A 12,762-nucleotide genomic window follows, 5' to 3' on the forward strand; every position below is an offset into this window, starting at 1 on the left:
TGTCTTCCACAATGGTTGAACTAATTTACACTCCCACCAACAGTGTAAAAGTTTTCCTATTTCTCCACATCCTCTCCAGCATCTGTTGTTTTCTCACTTTTTAATGATCACTATTCTAACTGGCGTGAGATGGTATCTCATTGTGGTTTTGATTTGCATTTCTCTAATGACCAGTGATGATGATTATTTTTTCTTATGTCTGTTGGCTGCATAAATGTCTTCTTTTGAGAAGTGTCTGTTCATATCCTTTGCCCACTTTTCGATGGGGTTGTTTGTTTTTTTCTTGTAAATTTGTTTAAGTTCTTTGTAGACTCTGGTTATTAGTCCTTTGTCGGATGGATAGATTGCAAAAATTTTCTCCCATTCTGTAGGTTGCCTGTTCACTCTGATGATAGCTTCTTTTGCTGTGCAGAAGCTCTTTAGTTTAATTAGATCCCATTTGTCAGTTTTGGCTTTTTTTGCTATTGCTTTTGGTGTTTTAGACATGAAGTCTTCGTCCATGCCTATGTCCTGAATGGTATTGCCCAAATTTTCTTCTAGAATTTTTATGGTCCTAGGTCTTACATTTAAGTCTTTGATCCATCTTGAGTTTATTTTTGTATAAGGTGCAAGGAAGGGGTCTCGTTTCAGTTTTCTGCATACATCTAGCCAGTTTTCCCAACAATATTTATTAAATAGGGAATATTTTCCCCATTGCTTGTTTGTGTCAGGTTTGTCAAAGATCAGATGGTTGTAGATGTGTGGTGTTATTTCTGAGGCCTCTGTTCTGTTCCATTGGTCTATGTATCTGTTTTGGTACCAGTACCATGCTGTTTTGGTTACTGTAGCATTTCAGCATAATATTATTGTTCAAAATGATTTACGGATTCTACTTGCTTTTAGTTTTTGACATTTGATTTCTATTTAGTTAATAGTCTTAAACAATGAGATAATTCCAAATACAGGCAAAATGCATTATAAAATGTATAAGACTGGAGTCAGTAAACTGAACCTGGGACAAACTACCCAAATTTCTGAATATGTGGCTCTAACTTTCCGAATTTATAAAATAGAAGTACAGGAATGAAATCACTTGTAGGTAATTTTTTATCTGTATTTCAGATTCTTTAGTAGGTTATATCATAAGAACATAAATATTGCTGATATACTTGAAATGAGCTGTTTGAAAATCTTTGCAAATATAATTTAAATCACAAAAATCAAAAATTAAATAACAAAATATTTTTAAAAATTTACTGTATGCATTTTTACACAACTATAATGACATAATTTACACTAATCCCAACTATAATAATTTAGAGTTTGTCTGTATCTTTAGATGGTCTTGTAACAAGTTATTTCAAAATTTAGTGGCTTAAAACTATAATTTTATTTAGTTCACCATTTTCTATGTCAAGAACTTGGGAAGATTCAACTGGGCAGTTCTAGCCTTGTGTTTCTCAGGCAGTTAGAGTAAGATGTTAGCTGGGATTTTAGTCACCTGAAGACTCCACCAGCCTAGATGTCCAAGGTAGCTCATACTCACAGCGTTCAACACCCAGCATTCAACACCAGTTGATGCTGGGTGTCCTTTGGGAGCTCAGTGAAGCTGTCAATGGAAGCGCCATGTGGTTTCTGCTTCTCAGCATGGCTACTGGGTTCTTTCTGCAAAGGAGTAACCTCAGAAGGAGCATTATAACTGACCATGATGTAAGGCCTTTCCTGATCTAATTCTGAAAGTTATGCAGAGTCATTATATTCTATTAATCATGCAAGTCAGTAAGACTAGCCAAGATGCAAGGACGGGAACATTAGACTCCACTTTTCAATAGGAATACTAGCAAAGGGTTTATAGCTGTCTTTAATCTACCACACTGAGTTCCATATTTATGAATAATTATTGAATTAAGAAATAATAGAATTGAATTTTAGTCTAAAAATTAATTACACTTGAATGAGAAAGAGAATGTCATAATTATTAAATTATATTTTTCCTATCAATGAATAATATGCATTTCTACAAGCACAAGGTCAAATTGGTTACATTAGCCTACAGATTAATGGAATAACTTTATTTTGAATACCAAGAATATTAAAATCCTGTTCATTCTACACATCAATATGATTTCTAACTCAATAGATCATCCTTACAAATATGTTCTAGAATTTTGCAAATACAATGAGAATTTTGATGGGTTATTGCTATCAACCCTCATTTGAAGCAAGTGTTGTTTAAAAGCTTTCATTTTGCCTGCTAGATAGATATTTTAGGTTGGTGCAGAAGTAATTGCGGTTTTTGTCATAAAAGTAATGGCAAAAGCCTAAATTACTTTTGCACCAATCTAATATTTATGTGAATGTTGCCACTGTATATATACAACTAAAGACAAAATGCTGGGTAGCAAAAATTCATGTGCAAAGCCATTCATAGAGAAGACTTTTATAAATTGTCTTCTGATGGCATATAATAAATATTTTATATGTGTTATTCCATAAATGAATGTAAATGATATATTAGCATCTATCTGGTTTAATGCGGTGAGACTGTGAACTCCTTCAAAAATTTTCCCAGGAATAAAATCTGAAAATTTTTAAAATGAGCATAGTTTCGGAAAACTGAGTTTCTTTGCAGTTCCTAGTAGCCACAATATAGGGAAATGTTCTATTTTAAACTATTTAATTAACAAAATGTTAATTAATACAAAAATACTGTTGTTAATTGTTCAACAAAAACAATTCTAGTAGATAACAGGCCAAATCTCAGATCCCATCTCAATAAAGGACTCACTGACCAGCTTCCAGGAGTGTGGCTAGCCCACTACAGCATTAGCTTTTTCAAGGGTCAGCCTCAGCTCTCCAGATGAAGTTCAAGCTTATCACTGGGTGATCTGAAGCAAAGGCTGAGATCTAGCTCTTCATGAGGCACTCCCCAACCAGTGACTGAACAAGGGAGTGGTACAAGAGCCAACCCACTTTCGCTCAACATGGGGATTTCTGTAACAGGAAATCTTAGTTATGAGCCCCTCATTTGGCTGATAGAGAATTTGTTAGTAGGAATCAAGGTTTGACTGTCCCCTACTCAATCCTGAATCCTCTTCCAGGTAGCACAGAACTACCTGGCTAGTTACTTGTAGCATCCAGGATTTGATCCTGTATCTCTCTGATTGTAAGAAACATGATTATTATCTTACCTGCGTCCTACTATGCTAATATTAATATTTCCTTTGCAATATAGAGCAGGTAAAACCTTTTACCATTAACAGTAATATTTAGAGTCTAGGAGTATAATTATTAAAAATGAGTATAATCCCTGTCCATAATACCTATGATTTGGGGAAGAAATTGGACTACTGTAAAAGAGGTGGAACAGAAAGAGTTAATAAGCATCTTCCTCCTAGTCAAGCTGGTTGTCAGCAAATGAAAAGAGATATTAATAAATTACAACTAAGCCAGGTGTGGTGGCTTACACTTGTAGTCCTACCTCTTCAAGGGGCCAAGGTAGGAAGTTCGAGGCCAGCATGGACAACATAAAGCAACCCCATCTCGACAAAATATTTTAAAAGTTTCTGGGTAAAATAATGACCATGGTGAAAATCAAATCAAGAACTCAGTCTCATTTACATTAGCAAAAAAAAAAAAAAAACTTACGAATATACTTAACCAAGGAGATGAAAGAGCTCTGTAAGAACTATAAAACACTGATGAAAAAAATCATATATGACAGAAAAAATGGAAATACATCCTGTGCTTAAGCTCATGGACTGTTAGAATCAAAATTGTGAAAATGACCATACTGTCCAAAGCAACCCAAAGATTCAATGCAATTCCTATAAAAATACCCCAACATCATTTTTTGCAGAATTAGGAAAAAAACAATTTTAAAACTTATGTGGAACCAAAAAAGAGTGCTAATAGCCAAAGTAATCCTAAGCAAAAAGAATAAATCTGGAGGCATCATATTACTTCAAATTTTACTACAAGGCTATAGTAACCAAAACAACATGGTACCTGTATAAAAGTAGATACATAGACCATTGGAACAGAATAGAGAACCCAGAAATAAAACCAAATGCAACAGCCAGCTGATCTTTGACAAAACCAACAAAAACATACACTGAGCAAAGAACACCCTATTCAATAAATGATGCTGGAAAAATTGGATAGCCAGATGTAGAAGAATGAAACTGGATCCCTATTCTCACCATGTACAAAAATTAACCGAAGATGGATTAAAGACTTAAATCTAAGCCCTAAAACCATAAAAATTATATTAGAAAACCTAAGAGAAACTATTCTGGACATTGGCTTAGGCAAAGAATTTATGACTATGACCCCAAAAACAAATGTAACAAAAAGGAAAATAAATAAATGAGACCTAATTAAACTTAAAAGCTTCTATACAAACAAAAGAAATAATCAACAGAGTAAACAGACAACTTATAGAATGAGAGAAAGTATTTGCCACCTGTACATCGACAAAGAACTAATATCCAGAATCTACAAGCAACTCAAATCAGCAAGAAAAAAAATAAATAATCTCATTAAAAAGTGGGTAAATGACATAAGCAGACATTCCTCAAAATAAGATATACAAATGGCCAACAAACCATATGAAAAAATGCTCAGCATCACTAACCACCAGGGAAATGTCCATTAAAACCACAATGAGATGTCACTTTATCCAGAATAACCATTATTAAAAAAATCAAAAGACAATAGATGTTACCATGGATGTGGTAAATGGTGAAAATTCAATACTTATGCATTGCTGATGAGACTATAAATTAGTACAACCTCTATGGAAAATATTATGGAGATTTCTCAAAGAACTAAAAGTACATCTATTATTAAATTCAGCAATCTCACTACTGGGTATCTACCCAAAGGAAAATAAATCATTATATCAAAAAGACATCTGCATGCATATGTTTATCACAACACAATTCACAATTACAAAGATATGGAATCAATTTAAGTGCCCATCAACTGATAAATGTATAAAGAAAACATCGTATTATAAGTCAGGCGTGGTGGCTGATGCCCGTAATCCCAACATTTTGGGATGCTGGGGTAGGAGGATCACTTGAGCCCAGGAGTTTAAGACCAGTCTAAGCAGCAAAGCGACACCCCATTTCCACACACACACACAATTAGCCAGGCATGGTAGCATATGCCTGTAGTCCTAGCTACTCAAGAGGCTGAGGCAGGAGGATCCTTTAAGCATAGGAGGTTGAGGTTACAGTAAGCTGATCATACTACTGTACTCCAGCCTTGGTGAAGAGCAAGATCACATATATATATATACACACACACACACACACACATACACTCACACACACATGTGCACACACACAGCACACACTGTGGAATACTATTTAGCCATAAAAATAACAAACTAATGAAAGTATTTTGCAGCAACTTGGAAGTAATTCAGGAATGGGAAACTAAATACCCCATGTTCTCATTTATAAGTGGGAGCTAAGCTGTGGGTATGCAAAGCCAGAGTGATATAATAGACACTGGAGACTTAGAAGTAGGGAAGTGTGAAGGGAGTGAGGGATGAAAAATTACCTATTGGGTACAGTGTACACTATTTAGGTGATAAGTACACTAAAATCCTAGACTTCACCACTATACAATTCATCCATGTAACCAAAAACCACTTGTACCCCTAAAGCTATTGAAATAATAATAACAAACCAATAAAAATAAAATTTAAAAAAAAAAAGGTAAAAAAAAAAAGTTAGTTGGATATGGTAGTGCATGCCTGCAGTCCTAGCTACTTGGGAGGCCGAGGCAGGAAGATTACTTGAGCCCAAGACTTTGAGGTTACACTGAGCCTTGATTGAGCCATTGCACTCCAGACTACTCGACAGAGTGATACCCTGTCTCTAAATAAATAAATAAGAACTATACATTCTTTGTAGCTAAGTATGGAAGAAGTAGAAATTCTACCATGAGAACTAGAATAAACAGGTATTAATAAACAGGTATTATGTTTTCTCTAATCTTTTAGATGTTTTTTGTTGTTGTTGTTCCTTGTCAGCTCAGATAAGGGTGCCAGATTTCAGAGAAAATGGGTATACTGCTGTTTATACTGCTTATTTGGTAATTGTATTGGAAAAAAACATGAATTTGAGCATCTTCTTTTTTTCAAATAGAGATGGTGTTTCACTGTGTTACCCAAGCTAGTCTTGAAGTCCTGGGCTCAAGCGATCCTCCTTCCTTGGCCTCCCAAACTCCTGGGATTACAAGTGAGAGCCACCATGGCCAGCCAAATTTGATCATCTTATATGTGTCAGTTATTATGTTTGGTGCTAGTAATATGGTAATGAAATAGAAACTATATGCTCAAATAGGGAATAAAACTAGTTCAGTGAGGCCAGGAATGGTGGCTCATGCCTGTAATCCCAGCAATTTGGGAGGCTAAGGTGGGTGGATCACCTGAAGTCTGGAGTTTGAGACCAGCCTGACCAACGTGGTGAAACCCCATCTCTGCTAAAAATACAAAAAATGAGCCAGGTGTGGTGGCACATGCCTGTAATCCCAGCTACTCGGGAGGCTGAGGCAGGAGAATTGCTTGAACCTGGGAGGCAGAGGTTGCGGTGAGCTGAGATTGTGCCATTGCACTCCAGCCTGGGCAACAGGAGCGAAACTGTCTCAACAACAACAACTACAACAAAAACTAGTTCAGTGAGGTTGGGGAACAAGCAAACAACACTTTAAGTATTGCATGAAATGATGTATGGTATGGATGCTATGGAGCATTCCCAAAGGGATGTGTCACTCGGCCAAAAAGGAAAATCTTTCTAGTGAAATGAAGAGTAATTTTTTTTTTTTTTTTTTTTTTGAGACAGAGTCTCACTCTGTCGCCCAGGCCGGAGTGCAGTGGTGGCATCTCGGCTCACTGCAAGCTCCACCTCCCGGGTTCACGCCATTCTCCTGTCTCAGCCTCCTGAGTAGCCGGGACTACAGGCACCCACCACCGTGCCCAGCTAATTTTTTGTATTTTTACTACAGATGGGGTTTCACCGTGTTAGCCAGGATGGTCTCGATCTCCTGTCTCCTGATGTTGTGATCTGCCCACCTCGGCCTTCCAAAGTGCTGGGATTACAGGCGTGAGCCACTGAGCCCAGCAAGAGTAATTCTTGAGATGTGTCTTGGAGCATGAGGTATTATGAGGGAGAGAAGGATACAATGGGTAGAAGGCAGTAAAATCCAGAAATTTGCATGTGTGAAGTGAGGAGATGTGAAACAACATTGCGTTTCAGTGCTGTAGGAATGAACAAAGTGAGGAGGTTGAAAGTCAAAAACTTTGCAGCTCCAGAAATAAGCAAGTAACAGATAATGAAGGGTACAATACACTATGCTGAAAAGTTTTGATTTTCTTCCTGAAGGAGGTGATGATTAGCAGTTAAATTAGGAAGTGACAAAATTAATTCCTGCTTAGAAAAATCTCTCTGGCAAATAGGGAAAGTGATAGAGATAAAGGAAAAATCACTTTAGAGACAATTACAGAAATTTAGGTAAGAAGCAACAAGTACTTAGACTGTCAATGTGGAATAGAGAGGAGTAAGTCCAAGAACTAGTGAAGAAGTAGAGATTAAATTTGGTTCCAGATTTGGTTCAAAGTGAGTAGCAGCTAAATGTATATGATGGCTTCCTGACTATTAATTTAGGAAATATATAATGGGGAAATCAGCAGAAGTGAAGTCTTAAGGTGGCGGAAGAGGATGTTGAATTGGAGTGTCTGTGGAACAATATTGAGTACATGTTTAGTGAGTAGTTGTACTTAAGAGCTGGAGCTTGGAATACAGATAATTCTGGATTAGCTAGTTGTATCTTATAGTTACCAGCTGTATTAGTCAGGGTTCTTTAGAATGACAGAACTAATGGAATATACATATATACATACTTAATAAACTCACATATATATAAGTATATATATATATACACATACATATATATGAGTTTATTAAGTATTATGTAATCACATGATTACAAGGTCCACAATAGGCCATCTGCAGGCTGAGAAGCAAGGAGAGCCAGTCCGAATTCCAGAACTGAAGAATTTGGAGTCCAATGTTCAAGGGCAGGAAGCATCCAGCACAGGAGAAATATGTAGGCTGGGAGGCTAGGCCACTCTCTCTTTTCACATTTTTCTGCCTGCTTATATTCTAGCCATGCTGGCAGCTGATTAGATTGTGCCCACCCAGATTAAGGGTGGGTTTGCCTTTCCCAGCTCACTGACTCAAATGTTAATCTCCATTGGCAACAGCCTCACAGACACACCCTGGATCAATACCCTGTATCCTTCAATCCAATCAATTTGATACTCAGTATTAACCATCACACCAGCACAGAGTAGTAGAGGCCATGGATGTGGATATATCATGTACATTGAGGTCGTGGTTTGGTGTACATGCAGAGTGAGAAGATTAAATGCCCAAAGATTGAGCTCTAGTGAAAGGCACAGTTGTTACAGGGACATCACTAAAGATGAGCACTGTAACATGGATATTGGGTTGAGAATTAATATTTAACTGTAGCCAGGGACCAAATGGTAGATATAGTAGCTATACTAGTCAATTTTCACACCACTATAAAGAACAACCTGCGACTGGGTAATATATAAAACAAAGAGATTTAATTGACTCAGAATTCTGTGTGCTGGGGAGGCCTAAGGAAACTTAAAATCATGGTGGAAGGCTGAGGGGAAGCAAGGTACTTCTTCACAAAGCAGCAGGAGAGAGAGAGAGCTTAGGAGAAACTGCCACTTTTAAGCCATCAGATCTCATGAGAACTCCCTCACTATCACCAGAACAGCATAGGGGAAACCACCTCCATGATCCAATCACCTCCCACCAGGTCTCTCCTGTGACACATGGGAATTACAATTTAAGATGAGATTTGGGTGGGATCACAGAGACAAACCATTTCATTCTGTCCCTGGCCCCTCCCAAATCTCACATTCTTGTCACATTTGAAAACCAATCTTGCCTTCGCAACAGTCCCCCAAAGTCTAACTCATTACAGCATTAACTCAAAAGTCCAAGTCCAAAGTCTCATCTGAGACAAGGCAAATCTCTTTCATCTATGAGCCTGTAAAATCAAAAGCAAGTTACTTACTTCCAAGCTACAATGGAGGTACAGGCAATGGGTAAATGTTCTTATTCCAAATGAAAGGAATTGGCCAGAACAAAAGGGCCACAGGCCTCATGCAATTCTGAAACCTGGTGGGCCACTTATTAAATCTTAAAGCTCCAAAATCTCCTTTGACTCTGTGTCTTACATCCAGGGAATGCGGATGCAAGGGATGGACTCCCATGGCCTTGGGCAGCTCCACCTTGTGTCTCTGTGGGGTATATCCCCTGCGGCTCATTTCACAGCCTGGTGGTGAGTGCCTGATATAGTTTGGCTGTGTCCCCACCCAAATCTCAACTTGAATTGTATCTCCCAGAATTCCCACACGTTGTGGGAGGAACCCCGGGGGAGGTAATCGAATCATGGGGGCTGTTCTTTCCTATGCTATTCTCATGATTGTGAATAAGTCTCACAGATCTGATGGGTTTATCAGGGGTTTCCACTTTTGCTTCTTCCTCATTTTCTCTTACCACTGCCATGTAAGTAGTACCTTTCGCCTCCTGCCATGATTCTGAGGTCTCCCCATCCATGTGAAACTATAAGTCCAATTAAACCTCTTTTTCTTACCATTCTCAGGTATGTCTTTATCAGCAGCATGAAAATGGACTAATACAGTGCCTGTGGCTTTTCCAGGCACATGGTGCAAGCTGTTGGTGGATCTATGATTCTGGGGTCTGGAGGACAGTGACCCTCTTCTCACAGTTCCCCTAAGCAGTACCCCAGTGGGGATTCTGTGTGGGTGGCTCCAACCCCACATGTCCCTTCTGCACTGCCCTAGCAGAGGTTCTCCATAAGGGCTCTACCCCTGCAGCAGACTTCTGCCTGGACATCCAAGCATTTCCATACATTCTCTGAAATCTAGGCAGAGGTTCCCAAACCTCAACTCTTATCTTCTGTGTGCCCGCAGGCCCAACACCACATGTAAGCCACCAATGCTTGGGGTTTGTACCCTCTGAAGAAAGACCTGGGCTGTACATTGGCCCCTATTAGCCATGGCTGGAGCTAGAGCAGCTGGGATGCAGGCTGCCATGGCCCAAGGCTACACAGAGCAGCAGGGCCCTGGACACAGCCCACAAAACCATTTTTCTCTCCTAAGCGTCCTGGCCTGTAATGGGAGAGGCTGCTGCCCTTGTTGGGAGAGGCTCCTGTACGGTGATGGGAGAGGCTGCGGTGAAGATCTCTGAAATGACCTGGAGACATTTTCCCCATTGTCTTGGCTATAACATTTGGCTCTTCATTACTTATGCAATTTTCTGCAGTCATCTTGAATTTTTCCCCAGAAAATGGATTTTTCTTTTCTACCTCATGGTTAGGCTGCAAATTTTTCAAACTTTTATGCTCTGCTTCTCTTTTAAATAAAAGTGCCTGTTTCCAATAATCTGTTTTTGAATACATATGACTGAATGCATTTGGAATCAGCCAGGTCACCTCTTGAATGCTTTGCTGCTTCAAAATTTCTTCCACCAGGTACCTTAAATCGTGTCTCTCTAGTTCAAAGTTTCACAGATCTCTACGGCAGTGGCAAAATGCCACCAGGCTCTTTGCTAAAGCATAGCAATAATGACATTTACTCCAGTTCCCAAGAAGTTCCTTATCTTCATTTGAGACTACCTCAGCCTGGACTTTGTTGACCAAATCACCATAGCATTTTAATCAAAACCATTTTAGTTTCTAGGAAGCTCCAAACTTTTTCACATCTTCCTGTCTTCTGAGCCCTCCAAACTGTTCCAACCTCTGCCCATTACCCAGTTTCAAAGGTGCTTCCACATTTTCAGTTTATCTTCATAGCAGTGCCCCACTCCAATCACCAATTTTCTGTATTAGTCCATTTTCACATTGCAATAAAGAATGATCTAAGACTGGGTAATTTATACAGGAAAAAGGTTTAATTGACTCACAGTTTCTCATGGCTGGGGAAGCCTCAGGAAACTTACAATCGTGGTGGAAGGCTAATGGGAAGTAAGGCATGTCCTCACAAGGTGGCAGGAGTCAGAGAGTGCTCAGGGAAAACTGCCACTTTTAAACCATCAGATCTCATGAGAACTTTCTCACTATAATGAGAATATCATGGGGGAAACCACCCCCATGATCCAATCACCTCCCACCAGGTCCCCCCCTCCACATGTGGGGATTACAATTTGAGATGAGATTTGGGTGGGGACACTGAGCCAAGCCATATCAGTATCTTTTTAAATGTAGAGTTATTGGTGTTCTACTTACTATGTATGCACAAACATGAGAGGGAATAATTTAGGAAGGTTTCCTGGTTTCTGTCCTAGGCAAATAAATTGATAGAGGAATACCAAAAACAAAACAAAAAACTAAGCAAAAACATATGTGTGTGTGGATGTGTGTGTGTGTGTGTGTGTGTGTGTGTGTGTGTGTCTACATGATTATGTGTAGCATAAAAGCATTTTTTGGATACATTAACTTATTTTTTGCAACTAAGAATATATTATGAAAAATATCATACTGTAGAGGGAATTTGAGTTTCATTAGTCAGATGCAATTATCTCCCACTGTGTGAAGCTGACTTTCCTTATCAAGAGCAAAGTAAAAGGGCTAAGCCTATTATGCTGTCTCTTTGATGTTTTTATAGGATATAATGAAAGATGAATGCTCGATGCTCAAGCTGCAGCTGAAAGAGAAGGATGAACTCATTTCCCAACTTCAGGAAGAGCTGGTAAGTGATAACAATGCTTGGCCCATGAGTGTACTTTCCTTTCAAGATTATTTGTTCCACACCCTTATTTATTAACACCAATGGCATTAGTTATTTGTAAATCCTTCCAGTGGTTCAATCCAATGATCAGTTTTTATAATTCTGTCATGAAAACTGTAGATCTTTGACAAGCTGAAGAATAGAAAGGATGTTTTATAATATATGTGGAAATGTATGTGATTCCGGAAACATATCACTGAACCAGGATTAAACATTTCAGTTGTATCTATCAGAAATCTTGAACACTTAGGCCACATTACTTTTGTAAAGTGCATGATTTAACTCCATAAAGCTATACCTAAAGATACAGATCTAAAATATAAAGCAAAATACTTGATCTAGCAAACAAAACCAGATTTTACATTTTACTTTTATAAAGCCATCAAAAATACATTAACCTAATGAGACTTCTTGTTAATTTATTATATAGTTCCCAAATTATGTAAAAATTATACAAAAATATGAAGTGTGTATGGTTCAGGTTTTAGAGTGTGGTTTTTAATGTAATATCATAAAAGAAAGTAAGGAATTATACTTTCATGATATAAAAATGCATTTGGTAGATAACAGATAGAGCAGTGGGCATTATTTTTTCTAAGTATGTGTTTTCTATTTATGAATATTAACAGTATTTTGCAATAAAATGTGCACTTGATATAAATTTAAAAAGTACTCTAAAACAATAATTAAATGGAAAGAAATAAGAAGAGATATTTTTAATTATCATTAATGTTTGCACTAACAATAGATTAAAGAAATAACCATGCAATAAGAGAGACCCTGACTCGTTATCAAGATCAAGAAACAAATCCTTCTCAACATATTTTTAATGATTATTTCAGACTCACAATAGTGTATTATGTAATTATTGAAACTGCTAAATTACAAAACAGACTTTATAGACCATCAAACTTCTG

General features: G+C 37.9%; 1 protein-coding gene across 10 annotated transcripts in view; it reads left to right on the forward strand.

The window, feature by feature from the left end:
* CCSER1 (coiled-coil serine rich protein 1) overlaps positions 1-12,762 on the forward strand; it is a 1,459,661-nt gene that overhangs the window by 660,866 nt on the left and 786,033 nt on the right. For all 10 annotated transcript variants that reach the window (XM_063663910.1, XM_054484478.1, XM_054484477.2 and 7 more), the window contains one exon: positions 11,723-11,806. In XM_063663910.1, coding sequence (XP_063519980.1) covers positions 11,723-11,806 — 84 coding nt within the window. The remainder of the gene's footprint in view (positions 1-11,722; positions 11,807-12,762) is intronic.

The sequence above is a fragment of the Pongo pygmaeus genome, chromosome 3 (genome assembly GCF_028885625.2).
Source record: "Pongo pygmaeus isolate AG05252 chromosome 3, NHGRI_mPonPyg2-v2.0_pri, whole genome shotgun sequence".
Taxonomy (NCBI): Eukaryota; Metazoa; Chordata; class Mammalia; order Primates; family Hominidae; genus Pongo; species Pongo pygmaeus.